This window comes from Homalodisca vitripennis, unplaced genomic scaffold (genome assembly GCF_021130785.1).
Source record: "Homalodisca vitripennis isolate AUS2020 unplaced genomic scaffold, UT_GWSS_2.1 ScUCBcl_4186;HRSCAF=10214, whole genome shotgun sequence".
NCBI lineage: Eukaryota > Metazoa > Arthropoda > Insecta > Hemiptera > Cicadellidae > Homalodisca > Homalodisca vitripennis.
The window spans coordinates 11,849-28,268 of NW_025780306.1; the positions used below are offsets into that span (position 1 = coordinate 11,849).

Genomic DNA, 16,420 nt, shown 5'->3' on the forward strand with positions numbered 1-16,420 from the left:
AACCAAAGTAAGCTCAACTATGATTTCTGCATTTTATTTGATAACAAAGTTAGTTTGTCACAGTACGGGCTATTTACTTTTTGAACAAACAAATGGCTTTAGTTGATGGGAGTAATGTCACTGTGTTATAATGTGCTCTCTTTCAAATCCTTATTGTTTATAAGCTGCAACTTTGTGAACATTCGGTTGCAATGATATTCTACTCCTTCAAAAGTGATCACTGCGTATTGGCAGCCTATAGAGACCACTGTAGATCAAGTTCGTTTCTGGATTGCGGTCATTACCATCCTTTATTACTGCGTTCTTTGTAGCCGACTCTATATTAGGGAAAACTTGGCAACGTTCAACACAAGAATGAATCAGTTCTGTTACATTACAACATTAATATACCACATATTCCATTCTGTTAGTTGAGCAACACGTTTCCTCTTTCCTCCATCCTCATGTTCAAAATCTTTATCTTTCTACTATTGAAAGTGAGGAATTTAGAGATCAGGGTACTCTAAAGCAAAGTGAAGGCCCTTTAATTCGACAGTGGTGTTCGTTGAGGCTGACGTATATTATTGCCTGGCCCACCACGAAGTTTTGTAAAGTAGCTTTGATTGTAATTGTTCACATATTTATGAGAAGATTGAGTGAATATCTAGAAAAGAGCCTTGTAACTCAGATGAATCATGGAAAAGATTTATTTTGGCGATAAGGGTCAAATAAGGATAAGGAATTTTATAAGCAAACAAAAAATACAGCCGATTTATAAAAAGAATAAAACTTTATTCAAATATACAAAAGGTAACGTGAAATGCTTGTTTTATAATAACCGGTGTTTCAATCACCGGTAAGCTGATGAGGTGAACCGTCAACCAATATAACTAGCCGGCAGCTGTTTTATATGTTGAAATTTACAAAAAAAGATATACTCCTACATTGTTTTGAGTGTGTTATGATTATGTTCATTATATTATTTTTATTGCTAAACTCTTAATTAAAGCTTCTGGTAAATCTGTGTGATGCATTGTCAAAAAATTATTTACTGTGTAGTTATTGTATCTATTTAGGTAATTTACTATGCCCATATACCATTGGTTTGTTTAATTTTGAATTTATAACAGTAGAATAGGCTTATAATATTTTGTAAACAACATAGTTATAAAGCCGACGTGAAACTGGCCATAGATTCCATCCATAAAAAGAACGAGTACCAGGAATTAGTTCCTAAATGAATCCTAACCTAGTTCATAAACTCAAACCATACAAAATATATATTTAATTAATAACGTGAAGATAAATACTACAAATAAAGATTTTAAATGAACAAACAGTACTTTTATGATAATAATCCCCTTTTATAGACTATACTCAATTTTCAAGACTATACTCAATTAAAAGGCAAGTTTTGAGAAACCCTATAAAAGGGCCCATACCTTAAAAACGTACAAACCAATTTTGATAAAACTTTCTGTACACATTCACTACATGGTCTACTATATTAAAATACTAATTAAACTAAAATAAAATATTAATTAAATATATATTTTGATTGGTTTGAGTTGATGAACTAGGTTAGGATTCATTTAGGAACTAGTTCCCGGTACTCGTTCTTTTTATGGATGGAATCTATGGCCAGTTTCACGTCGGCGGCGCGGCCTAAGAATGAGGCTTGTATTTTAGTATAGTTGACCATGTAGTGAATGTATACAGAAAGTTTTATCAAAATTGGCTCGTACGTTTTTGAGATATGGCTGTCCATAGATTGGTTTTTGTCAGCACTTGGCCTATAAAGTTATTGTGGCTCCGGAAATAGGCGTGGCCTAAGAATGAGGCTTGTATTTTAGTATAGTAGACCATGTAGTGAATGTGTACAGAAAGTTTTATCAAAATTTGCTCGTACGTTTTTGAGATATGGCTGTCCATAGATTGGTTTTTGTCAGCACTTGGCCTATAAAGTTATTGTGGCTCCGGAAATAGGCGTGGGCCTAAGAATGAGGCTTGAATTTTATTATAGTAGACCATGTAGTGAATGTGTACAGAAAGTTTTATCAAAATTGGCTCGTACGTTTTTGAGATATGGCTGTCCATAGATTGGTTTTTGTCAGCACTTGGCCTATAAAGTTATTGTGGCTCCGGAAATAGGCGTGGCCTAAGAATGAGGCTTGTATTTTAGTATAGTAGATCATGTAGTGAATGTGTACAGAAACTTTTATCAAAATTGGCTCGTACGTTTTTGAGATATGGCTGTCCATAGATTGGTTTTTGTCAGCACTTGGCCTGTAAAGTTATTGTGGCTCCGGAAATAGGCGTGGCCTAAGAATGAGGCTTGTATTTTAGTATAGTAGACCATGTAGTGAATGTGTATAGAAAGTTTTATCAAAATTGGCTCGTACGTTTTTGAGATATGGCCATCTATAGATTGGTATTTGTCCAAAAATAGGAGAGGTCTAAAATGAGTATAGTAATATAATACAGTAGACCATGTATTCAAAGTAATGTATTAAGTATAATCTATAGATATTTTTGTATTTGTTCTTTTTTTTAATTATAAAATTTAATTTTAATAATATAATTTAATCCTGAATTGATTGAACTGGTTCAGGAATTAGGTCAGGAGTACTTCTTGAACCAGGTTAGGATTCAAGTCAGCGGATTAGTTCTTTTTATGGATGGAATCTATGGCCAGTTTCACACTGCAGTTATAAACTTCTGCATTATAGCATTGGGTTATTTTTTATTGTCTTACTATGACATTGACAGTTAACATATTGTATTTTACATATTTTCTTGCATCTCTGTATCATAAAGATCCACCTTATTTTTGACTCACTAATCAAGTACTAAAACAGAACATTAGAATAAGTAGGTAGGCTTATCTAATCAAACTGTCATAATTTGAATAACGTTTAACTTCAACCCTAGATTGGAAAGTCTCTAATTTCATAAGGCTTCATTAAGCTGGATTTTTACGAAGATTACTTCCTGAAACTGTCAGCACGTTACTTTTTAGTAACACCTAGATTAATTTTAACACTTTGTATTGTTTTAAGATTTCAAGGGTAGATTTTAATAAGTGGTCAATACTTGTTTTTTGGTTGTTTTGTGTAGGGTACAATACCATCTAGAACAGGACATATATTGTAAATGTTTCAAACTTTAAATGCACTAACTTCAGCCTCCAAAAGTCCACTTTCGTCAGCATCATACAGCTGGTCCGGACTAAGTTTCAAATCACTGGCAACTTTTAGAAAGTTTTGTTCATAAGGCTCAACTGCTGATTCATAAAAAAATAGTAATAAAATGCCAATTCAAATATCAGATAATATTTCAAACCACAAATAAAGTCACAATACAGTACAACCTCACTGTGTTGCTGTCATTAAATATACAATACAACATTTATCAACTTAACACACTACAAATATTAACCACCAATAAATTATGAACGATACAATAAGCAAAAAAATAAAATCACCAAAATATCTCACAAACCTTCTCTATTATATATATATATATATATATATATATATATATATATATATATATATATATATATATACCTAATCAAAAACAAAAACAATGCTGTTAAATGCACTGTCATTAAGAGCTGGGATTGCAAATTGACGGATATGATGACACCCTGCCTTTGTCTACTGGCTGGATTACTGGGGGATCTGGTGCAGGGCCGAACTGTAGAGGGACTACTGAATTTGACAGTTTCATTTTTTAAACATATGGTCGTCCAATAATACAAGATACATTTAAATTTATTGTTAAACCATTTTATTAACTTTTAAATAATTGATTTATAGTTCATAAAATATTAATAATTCGATGAGTAACCTTGATTTAAGAATACTCATTTTATAATGTTGGCCTACATGAAATCATTTTCAGTAACAATAATCTGTACCAATACTAACTTGTCGGTACAGTATCAGAATCATACTTCCTCCCATTAGTAATTATTTTAATTGACAGGTGATTAACAATAACCCAGCTGACTCAATTTATTCTCTAAGTTTTGATTATATAAGGATCAACATGCATCACTTTTTGACCCTGATTAATTCATTTAATTTATATCCTAAAATTTATCTTTCCTTTATTTTGCATATTTTAAAACTTTGTTAGAAATTGATTGAATTTTGCATAATTTAGTCAACTACCTATTTGTACTGTCCTTTTGTTCAAAAACTGACTAATTAAATTAAAATTATAATCGAACAGACCTTCCATGTCATTGTAGCAGATCCCAATTGACCCTTTGATCATCCCACTGTATCTACACAGCATTTTATACATCACACATTAATCCGTATTAGACACAACCATCTGAGGAATTGGATACATCATAGTCTTCCACATCATCAGCATTTGTGAGCTCATTCATTTAGTAATATTTAGTCTGTTAATGATTATTCCAAATTTAATAATATATGATTACTTTCCATTCTTTAAAATTAAATATTGGTTCTTCTGCCTAAAAGCCCAAAACCCACGTTTCTGATATTGGAGTCATACATTATTACACTTTGTTCTGTTTTGTTATATTTCCATTGTTAGACTAAATATAAATATAACTATATGCTAATACATTTCAACAGTTTGTTTATATATATTTTTTTATTTTGAAGATATTTAAAATATAGAAAGAAAGGTTACTCAGAGAAAGGACCAATGCTAATTTATTAAAAAAATGTTCATGGTTGCACAGCTAATTGTAAAAGAATAAATGTATATTTTCATACAAATCTGAGATAATAGCTGTTAAGATAACTTAGTTGTTGATTTTATTTTGAGCACAGTCGGTTCCCATAGGCATATCCGGTAGGGAGGGGTTTGGGGGTTGTATCAAGGTATATTTTAACTTGCGATAAACAAAATATACTTGTAGTCGAACAATGTAACATAGTTCAGTTTTGTTTGAACTATTACTATATTTTAACTATAACATGACCTGTGGGCGTTGAGAAACATAATACAAACTTCTGATAAATAACGATCATATGAGATTTTAACAAGTGCCACTTTTATTCGCAGAGTAACAGGACAATATAATAGACTGGAGTCAATGTTAAAAGTCTGGGACATTATTTGTCTGAAGTGTACTCTTACAATGTAGTACTCTTGCTAACTTACCGGAACTTTTAAATCAACATTGCTATTAAACATAACTTACTAAACAAAAATGTGAATCCATCATGTGGTAAGATATCTTAAAAAAGATTTCATCTGTACACTTTGAATTTTGCATGATATTTCTTTTCTATGTAGACAAGATTGAGTTCCATAACAGTGCATGTCCAACCATAGAATTAGACTGGGCGTCATTAATACCTATCACTTAGTAGGCTAACACAATTTTTTCCTTTGTCTGCCGGGAGATTCTAAACGTTTCTTTTCTGTATGGTTGTATGTCTGTTTGCATGACATCTAGAGAATCAAATGAACAATATAGATTTGAAATTTTCCACACAACCTTTATGATGCCTCTTATAGGATACATGGAGTGGCATACTCTTATCTTATTGTAATTTAAAGGGAATCAAGGCAAAAAATATTCTGAACCTTTTGGAATGGATTACCTTTGTATTCCAATCCAGTATTACATTAAAATTAATCCTTTGAGAATGATGGCTATTTTTTAAGGTGGACTATACTTTTTTATGTACTTAAAAAATAATTATGTTTATTTGATTTTTTATTTAATGTACTTGGAAGCATAAAATGTATAACTTTGGAAAGAAAATTATTTTTAGTAGCCTATTAATTCATTTTCTTAAACAATTTAAATACATTAATGAAATTGGAAAGATTTTTTTTGTTTTTATTCATTAGGCTTAGATCATAAGCAGTAATAAAGACATTTTATTTATCCTTCAGCATGTTACATACATGGCAATGGATATTGTCATGTTGTTTAACAGTCATTTTCAAAGTTTTTATCTTTAGATATATATTCAGATATATACACATATTAAACAAAAAAATACAAATACCAACTTTTCAGATTCAATTTTGCTGTATAAAACAATATCACATCTTTAATACATTTATAATATTCGTCCATTTTACAGAATGGATTTCTAGATAGTCAGTCGCATAACACTATCGTGTTGTGCTGGTTGAAGAAATATTCCCTGCTGCTTTGATAATGACGATACATGCAGCTTTACATTTGTTTGAAGAACTTTTAATTATTTCCTTATGTTTTACCCTCTTGGCTTCCTTCAAAGCTTATCTGTAATGGCTCCTCAAATTCTTCAACAGAGTTGATCATTCTCTTGTTTACGGTTCATATATTTACACAATAAAATAAGTTCTTCACAAAAGCAAGCTATGGTGTATACCAATTCAAAAGTGGCTTACCCTTTTTTTAAGCTCCATATTAGATGTACACACCTTTTTTTTAAAGATTTCTAAAAAAAAACAAAAAATCTATTTAATAATGTTTCCAAACAAATACTAGCTTACTCATTTTGTTCCAAAGTTGTCATAAAATCTTTATCAGCCCATTTTTTTGAACTTCACTATTTTAGTTTCTATTACATTGGCCTGAACAGATCCTGCATTTAATTTTTTAGCAAAGCATTAGTGGACATACATAAACTATCTAAATATATTTCCAAATATAGAGCATCATGATCAGATAAATCTGGTCTCAGAACCTCACTCTTATAATTTTGTTAATTTATATTGGTAATTATGTTGTCTAAACAGGATTCACCTGTGTGGCTTTGTTATTTGGGCAAGACATATTATATTGTCTCAGTATATTTAGAAAAAGTATTAACACTATTTTTTAGTTAATATATCAAATTCTGCATTTATATCTCAACCTATAACAGTTTTTACATTATAGGCCTGTTAAGTATCTCAAAAGCACTTCTAGGATTTGCAGAAAAATATCAGTCTTTCCCATTGGTGATCTATAAAGTGAAATTATTAATACATTTTTATTAAAGAGTTCTATACTAGTCAATTCAAAATGGACTTTTTGACAATAAATTTTGATCAACACTTCCATTTTGCTCTTAATTCCTTGTATATTTATAAATACCAACTTAATGTATGCAGAATTCTTTACAACAGTACGCTCCACAAAAGTATCTGTGTTATTAGACAACACTATTTTATTAGCTCTACTTTCTTGTCTTTCAAGTTTAAAGTAATTTCACTGTCTGTGGTTTCTTCTGCAGAATTACTAACTATTTGCCTATTTATCACATTGATAATCTACTGTACCAGCCATCTTTTACCCCTGATGTTAAAGTGCATGCCATGACGAGTTAGCAGATTATAGTGCCTACCACTGACATATTTTTATCTAGCCTATCTGAGTTGTTTGTTGAAGCTTAGACACACCAAAGATACTTGTTCTGGAACATTCAATTACTGTATATTATCATATGAGGGTTATTTGGAAAGTAAGTCCAATTTGTTATAAAAAATGTTCTGTAATTTGTAACTTTGCCACTGAGACATTCCTTTAATTAGTAAAACAAATAAAAATTGCTTGATGATGTAAAGAAGTCGTTGAAGACTGCTTATTTTCAAAGGCTACACACAGAATTATAAATCTTTAGCATACAAAACTTGTAGAATGTTATAATAAATATTTTTTTTAATAGGAACTCCGAAAGGGTCATTCAGTAAGTACGAGACAAATTATTAATTATGCCTCAAAAACGGTTTATTCAATCCATACAAAACTTTGGTTACTTTTCAGCATAGTTCTCAGTAACACTTAAACACGTTTCCCATCTTTCTGCTGATTTATAAATGCCCTTGGGTTGATATCAAGGCCACTTTTTCAACTGAATTTTGACCTCTTCTTAGGATTGAAAATATTTTTCTCGTAGACCCTTTTTTAGGGGTCCAAATGGATGGATGTTTGCTGGGGAGAAGTCAGGGTTGAAGGGGGATGTGGAAGGATCAAGGCTTTGTTGCTATAACTATGGCTCATAGTAGTGGATTCATGTTTCATCACGTGTAACAATTCTTTAAAAAAAAACTTTCTCCTTCAGTCGAATATGGATTTTTCAATTATTGAATGATTTGGAGCCGGGTTTCTTTGTGAGAGTCCGTGAGTTGTCTAGGCACCCAATCTAGCATAGGTTTTGTTGTACTACAGCTTGTTGTGAATAATTGTATGGACAGCTCCAACACTTCTGTTTATTTTTACACTTATCAGTTCAACAGTGATAAGCCTATTGTTCCGAATTAACACGTTAATCCAAGATTTGAGAGAGGACGTCCCAACTTCGACCTGTCATCCAATGCATTGCTCGTCAGAAACCTTTTACGGCCACTTACCTAACCATTTGTTTAAAAACTTTCTAACCATTGTTAAACATCCGATCAATTCAAAAAATTGTCTCCATACACTTTTAACACTTTCGTGAATTTGACAACTTTTCTCACTTCCCATGACTAAAAATCTGATCACAGCACTTTGCTCTTCCACAGTTCAGTTCTCGAGCAGACTCGCCATTGTTAACTGAGTAAATTTGAGACTATATTTACAAAATATGATTAAAAAGCTGATCAGATGTCATTGCAAGGGTGCCAAATTTATGTCCTAAAAGTTTCAAATGGATCAATTCAGGCGTTTTTGAGCATTATTAATTTGTCTCGTTACTTATTCAATGACCTTCATATATACAAAAATAGAGTAAGATGTACAGGAAATATTTCAATCAAAAAGTCTGTTATAGATTTTTAATTTATGAGTAGTTGGACATTACTCTCTGAATTAACCTCATTTAATCATATCAACTACTGGGATCACATAATTATTACTAATGTTATGATTTATTTAGTAGCTTACAACAAACAAGTCATGACTGGAAGGCTGTAAAACGACAAAACATTGCTGCCAAAAAGGATGCCTTTGTTTTCAAGCAATAAATTCTCCCCAAAGAAGATACCTCAGCGGAAGGCCAACAGTTTCTCCAGGCAAAAGCTAGTTGAAGAAGAAGGAGAGAGTAGATTGGACATTGGCAATGTGAAGTTAAATATTGGAGAGCAACAGTTTGTGTTTGAAGATGGAGAATGGACTCCTGGTGAGAAAAAATTTTGAACTGATCTAAAAGAACATGTTTTATGTTTAACTCTTCTGTTTCTAAAATATATAGTTTACTGCAAGTCAATTTTTAAGTATTTTTCAGACATGTTTGTATTCTATTATTTTCTTTTAGACTATAAACAGGACCTAATCATGTAGGCCTTCTAAAACTTGAATGTCAAAATAGCAAATGATCATAGTAAAATATTCGCAATAAAATTAATCAAGATCAAAATGTGAGCTGTAATATGGTACAATGTTTTGTTTACAAAGTCAATTTATTAGATGTTTCTAGCAAAACTCAAAATTCAGTTATACTTTTAAAGATATAGCTTATATAGGCCTAGCTATTCAATTTGTAAATGTTACTAAATTTAAAAATGCCAACCAAACTCACAAATACATTATCTGACTGGAAACAAAATTTAAAACTCTTATTAGAAACCCAAAATCAGTACTAATTTTGTATTATGAATTTTTACTAGAAGTATTTAGATACAAATCTATTTTTTCCTCTCAGAGAGTGGAGTAGTTGGAGATAAACATAAGGAGAACCAAAGGCTTCTGCAGCGAATAAAACAACTTGAATCAGAAAAAAACTTGTTGCAGCTGAAGACTGAGGTACTTTTAGACATGGTAAGTGGATGCAGAGCATATTATATAACTTCTTAAATATAAAATATACATATTCAAAAAGAGTATATTTCAACTTATTGAAAGAATATAACATAAAATTTAATGTAAATCACATTAACAGAAGAAAGAAGGGAGTTGTAAATAGCCATCGATCATATTTAATCAGATTCTATTGTCCTGAAATTGGTCTCTGACCAGCTTTCTTGGCTTAGTATAACATAAATAGAGAATGTGAGAGTTGCTCTCACCAACTTTGAGCTTTGACTATGATTTTTCCACAGTGAAACTCATCAGATTGAACAACTATGCCACAGCCCCTGTCATTTATAGTTATAGCATCACGATGTTAGCATGACCATCATGCATTGTGTGGTGGGTTTTGGATCAAATCAGCGACAGTCAGTACTTGGAATTATCACCAGAGGCAGTTGATTAGAACTGAACATAATCCCAAATGAGCAGAGTCTGACCTTTCTGTTGACATTAATTGGTGTAATTGCTCTGTTCCATCACTCTTCCTGCAGGTATTTTAATAAATAGTCAATTGTTATTAAGTGAGAGCTTTCTGATCATACTTGGATCAAGACACAGCTGTTACAGTTGATGGGCAAACCAGGAATGATAAAAGACATAGACAGATTTCTTAGTTCACTGTTGCAAATGATAGTTTAGAAAACACCAAGAGCCTAAACTGCTAAACTGTACTTCAAAATAATTGATAAATCGGCTCATTTTTCCTAAGCTGTTTTACCAATTAAAAACTATTTACTGGCAAGCCAGTACAGAATGATAGTTTTACCATTTTATTAAAACGGTATGTGTTAAAATCCATAAATTAATTTTCATACAAGAAGTTTGATTGAAAAGTGTCAAAAACCTGTACCTTTTTTTGCTATCAACATAAAAATTAGAAGTTATTGTTTGTAAATTATTTGCTTTATGTGTATAAACGCAGTAACAAACAAGCTAATTTCAAATTATTTAATTATAGCTTTACTACAAGGGCTATCCAGAAAGTAACATATGTTTTGAAATAAAAATTAATCAACTGAAATAGGAACATTTTATTATATACATTTAAAGGCTACACTCTTAGGCTACTTTTCAATGCAATCCTCGTTCAAATTGAGACATTTATCATAACGTGACACAAGTTTTTCAATTCCAGCTTTGTAGAAATCTGCCGTATGAAATCCTATCCACTGAGTAACGCCAGCATGAAGTTCAGCATCACTATCGAAGCGCTGCTTTGCGACCCAGGTCTTCATCACTGGAAAGTAGTGGTAGTTGCTTGATACCAGATCTGGGCTATATGGCGGTTGAACACTTCCGGATCAAAATCATCCAAGACTTGTCGTATACGATTGGCTGTATGTGAACGTGCATTGCCGTGAAAACCAAAATTTTTTAGCTCAATTTTCTTCTACACTTGTTTTGTATTGCTCGCTGTAGCTTCTGCAATGTTTCACAGCACCTCTCTGCGTTGATTGTTGATCCTCGTTCAAGGAAATCAATCAGAATCACACCCTTAGCATCTCAAAAAACAGTTGCCATAATCTTTCTCGCTGACAGAGTTTGGAGATATTTTCTTTTTTTTAATGTGTGTGCCCCCATTCCATAGATTGCATTTTTGTTTCACAATTGACATGCTTCACCCATGTTTCATCACCTGAACGATATGATCGAGAAGTTTGTTTCTATAGTTGTCATATTCATCAAGAAAAGCGAACTATGCAGCAAGTCTTTTGTTTTTTGTGATCTTCCATAAGGATTGTGGGAACCCACCTGGCACAAAATTTGTGGTATCCAAGCTTTCCTAAAACAATTTCATGAAGTAAACTTCATCTATAAAGCTTTATCATACTTTATAGATAGCCCTCGTAATTAGTCCGTGGTTAAACTGGTATAGTTTAAACTCAGGGTTTTATACTTTTTGATGGCATTTTGCCATCTAGGCAGTTATATCAGCAAGTTATGTGTGGTGATCCCCACTTTCAAACTCAATTTTCTCAAAAACAGTATATATTAGTAAAACAATGTTAGTTACTTTACCACGTAGCATGATGTGCACAACTGTTTATTTTTCTCTTACCTGGGCAGTATTACGTGGATACTTAATGTAGAATATTGTAGCAAAACAATTTTATATATATATATATACAGGGTGATTCATGAAGTTCTCCCCCCACTTCTACAGCACATTGTACTAGTAAAAATAATGAAAAAATGTTATATAAACATAGGTCCGAAAACGCTTCGTTAGCTAGTTACTGCTAGCGAAAGATTTCACCTGAATTCCTGGGTAAAGAGTAAAATAAAGCCATACTGAACTTTTGGAAAGGTTAATTAAGTAAGAAATATCGTGGATTCTTATGTATTTTTACCTGATAAAGCTAATAAAATAGGTTTCAGAACTGTACCTGTAGTAGTTTTTGAGGGATTCAGGGTTAAATGCAAAAATTTGGGACACGAAACAATGTTCTTTTAATTTTGATGTACAATAACTTTGTTAAATTGGTAATAAATACATAAAATCAACAAACATTAATTGTAGAGAATTTAATTCTGAGAAAATTGATATAATCAAAGTCTAAAATAAAACAGAAATAAGTACCAAAAAATCGATTTTATTCAGTATAATACATTACTAGCTGTAAAGAAATACCGTACGGTATTTAGTTAAAATAAAAAAAAAACAAAATGTTCCTTAATGATGAGATAAATTGAGAAAACAAGATTAACTGTTAAATAAATTTGTTTGTAAATAAAAATATCATGTTTTATTACGTTGTATTTTTTTAATAAAAATTTACATCAAATGTTCGAAAATAAATGAAGCAAACATTTTCCCATTATTGTTTACTAATCATCGAAATGCAGTTTTTTGTTTTATTAATTTCTAAGTTGGTAACGCACGAATAACAGCTGATCAACAATGGTATTCTGTACTGTTACGTTAGAACTGTGTATTAGTGGTGTTTTGCAAGCTACAGCAGGAGATCGGGTTCTGTGAATCGTGTTATTAAATGCAATTTTTCTGTGAGTTATAATTCGATTGTTTATTCAGCGAAAAAATGCCTTACTTATTTTACATCAGAGGAATACGCTGATATGGTTTTTTATTTTGTGTTACTGTAATGGTAATGCTAGAGCTGCTGTAGAAGAATATGAACTACGTTACCCTAATAGGAGGATTCCAGATACCAAAACAATTTCAGGAACTTTTCGTACTCTTCGGGAAACAGGATCACTACCAAGTACTAGAACCAATTATGAACGAGCTGTCCAACTTGATGATGATGATATTGTTATTAATGCTGTTCATCGCAGTCCAGGTGTAAGTACACGACGTATTTCTAGGCGGATAGGAGTTTCGCAGTCAACGGTGTGGAGGTCACTTAATCGAAACAAATTTTATCCGTTTCATAAACAAAAGGTTCAACATCTACAGTTAGGGGATGGTCCGCTTCGCTTGGAGTTTTGCAACTTTTTGAATATTAATAATCAACTCTACAAGCGTATTTTGTTTACGGATGAGGCACGATTCACTCGGGATGGTGTCAATAACTTGCACAATGAGCACTCATGGGCAGAAGAAAATCCACATGAGGTAGTGGATCAGAACTTTCAACACCGATTTAGCGTCAATGTCTGGTGTGGCCTTTTGCACAATCGGCTGATTGGACCTTTCATATTACCTGGACGCCTAAATGCTGAGTTCTATTTGCATTTCCTTCAAGAAGAGTTGCCGCAGCTGTTAGAGAATGTTCCTTTACATCTCAGACAAAATTTGTACTTCCAGCATGACGGAGCACCTCCCCACTTTTCACGTGCCGTTTCTGCTTACTTAAATCATCAATTTCCTGGACACTGGATTGGTCGTGGAGGGCCTCACCCTTGGCCACCAAGATCACCAAATCTATCTCCATTGGATTATTGCATCTGGGGATGGATGAAAGACATTGTATACAAGACAAAAGTGAATTCTCGTGATGAATTAATTGCCCGTATTATGGATTCGGCTGTGCAGATACAGGGAAGTCCTGAAAAATTAAGAAACGCAACAAAAGCAATACACAAACGTGCTGCAAAATGTATTGATAATGATGGCCTCATTTTCGAACATCTATTATAAAGAGGTGCGTACGGTTGGCCCAACCTGATTAATTTTGCTTAAAACTAGTAATGTATTATACTGAATAAAATCGATTTTTGGTACTTATTTCTGTTTTATTTTAGACTTTGATTATATCAATTTTCTCAGAATTAAATTCTCTACAATTAATGTTTGTTGATTTTATGTATTTATTACCAATTTAACAAAGTTATTGTACATCAAACTTAAAAAAACATTGTTTCGTGCCCCAATATTTTGCATTTAACCCTGAATCCCTCAAAAGCTACTACAGGTACAGTTCTGAAACCTATTTTATTAGCTTTATCAGGTAAAAATACATAAGAATCCACGATATTTCTTACTTAATTAACCTTTCCAAAAGTTCAGTATGGCTTTATTTTACTCTTTACCCAGGAATTCAAGCGAAATCTTTCGCTAGCTGTAACTCGCTAACGAAGCGTTTTCGGACCTATGTTTATATAACATTTTTTCATTATTTTTACTAGTACAATGTGCTGTAGAAGTGGGGGAGAACTTCATGAATCACCCTGTGTATATATATATATATATATATATATATATATATATATATGAAGGAATAATTTTATCTCCTTTATATATATATTTATATATATATATATATATATATATATATATATATATATATTTATATATATATATATATATATATATATATAATATATAAAGTGATTATATAGATAGATAATAAGATTATTTACATTTTTTGTTAGTAAAGCACAGTCAACTTTTGAAAACCCTCATCTTTTGTTCCATTTCTCTGGATTATTTATACGTGTTTAGTTGTTAATAAATTGTGTACATGTATCTACAGTAACTATCGACATTATGTTAGTCTTTTAATGTAGAAACATGCTTGTAAATTTAAGGTATTTATTGTGAAGTATTAAGTATATTTTTTTAATTATATTGTAACATTAAGCCTTCTTTAAGTTGACAATAAGGTGTCTTGTAAAAATATATTTTGTATTGTGTAACATAATGTGTTCTTTTATTCATTGTTTTATTTCTAAATATAAAGTTAATTTCAGTTTCAAAAATATTGCATATGTAGCTATTTGCCAAAAATAATATTTAATTTTCAAACTTGTAGGGTTGTACATTTTTATTGATTCTTTCATTAAAAAACTCTTTTTACTTTTAGAATACGCCTTAGAAGTTTTCTATTGATTGAACATTGTCTCTTAATAGCTTGAATAAGCATTAAAACAAGGATGGATAACTGAATTTGTGATAGACTACTAATGCATCATGTCCTGTACTTCTCGTCTACCCTGAAAGTGACATGTCACAGCCATCAATATATAAAACGTATGGATTGCTTGCAGAATGAGAGTGCCACCTCACTAACCCACATGTGTAATAAAGAATATTATGTTTGTAATAAGAATGTTGATCATTTGTTAACATGTTTCTTATATCTAATATTTCTTCCTTATCGTTTTCTAGCGTATTTTTGTGTTGTAGCCTTCTATTCACTAAAACCCATTATAGCATTTTGTATTGTAGAGTCCATATTTAAACAGTTGATTTTTTCCGAGGATTGCACTCTCTTCCTGAACATAAGATTTCTCAAAGGCAGTTGAAACTGTTTTACATAATTTGGGTTGTTATTGTGTCCTCCCCAAGACCTTATGCATGAAAACAACAGTTCCAAATGGTCTTGAAAAAACTTACATGTTAAAATTTATTTAAATTGTAAATCGTCTAACAGGTATTTTTGTTAAGATTCTTATTGAGCAACTGTTTTTTCTAACTATTGTATATATGATACTTACCAATTAAATGTTAACTCACTTCCTTTCAGTCTTATATTCGTACAGTTGAAAGCTGAAAATCTGTCCAGCATTATATTTAACCTCCAAAATCAAGGATGGGTGTAAACAAACCAACTCTCGTCAGTTACAGCATGAATCAAAAAGCGTAAACAGTGTGTAACAGAGCACCAGGCAGGGCGTGCGCCCATTGAGTGGGGTGGGAAGCGGACCCATATTGAGGCATTGCTCTAGTACTGGTGCGAGCAATCCATATCGTTTATATTGATGGTCACAGATGGTTAATGCTGCTTTCTGTTTATATGTGTAGTTGGGGTTTTAAATCGAAATTAAGACTCAGTGATTTTAATTTTTTATGAATTTATAAACATAATTACTACAATCAGCCATTGAATCACATGATTTAACATTATAATTTTAACACATAACTATTTGACAGAGAATTGAGTTTCTAAATGATTAATTCAACTGTTTTGCAGCTGACAGAAACAACAGCTGAAGCCCACATCCAAGACAAGGAGATTACAAGGTTACGCCATGAACTAACAAAGGCAACTTTATAAGGCTGAAATATTCAATATACTCATCCAATATTTAATATTTAATTTCTTTGATTAAATATACTAAAAGATTTCAATGTTGTATAATTTTCCCTTATAAATCTATGTCTATTAATTTTAGTAGCAGGTGAGAGGAAACTTCCTTTTAAAAGTTAGTAAAACTATTTGGGCTTTTTGAAGTTATTTTCAAATATTTGTTGTTAAGAGACATTTGTTTAATTTATAAAGAAGAAAC

At 31.7% G+C, this 16,420-nt stretch overlaps 1 protein-coding gene across 4 annotated transcripts; it reads left to right on the forward strand.

The window, feature by feature from the left end:
• Positions 1 to 889: 889 nt before the first annotated feature.
• LOC124372847 (protein chibby homolog 1-like) lies at positions 890 to 16,262 on the forward strand. 4 transcript variants are annotated; one of them, XM_046831254.1, is made up of 4 exons: positions 890 to 1,082; positions 8,814 to 9,056; positions 9,579 to 9,694; positions 16,105 to 16,262. In XM_046831254.1, the coding sequence occupies exons 2-4, from the start codon at positions 8,879 to 8,881 to the stop codon at positions 16,186 to 16,188; spliced, it is 378 nt and encodes a 125-aa protein (XP_046687210.1). In that variant the 5' UTR covers positions 890 to 1,082; positions 8,814 to 8,878; the 3' UTR covers positions 16,189 to 16,262. The 4 variants fall into 4 exon arrangements, with proteins under 4 accessions (XP_046687210.1, XP_046687208.1, XP_046687209.1 ...); XM_046831252.1 differs by having other exon boundaries at positions 890 to 1,055; XM_046831253.1 differs by having other exon boundaries at positions 890 to 1,055; positions 8,817 to 9,056.
• The last annotated feature ends 158 nt before the right edge of the window (positions 16,263 to 16,420 follow it).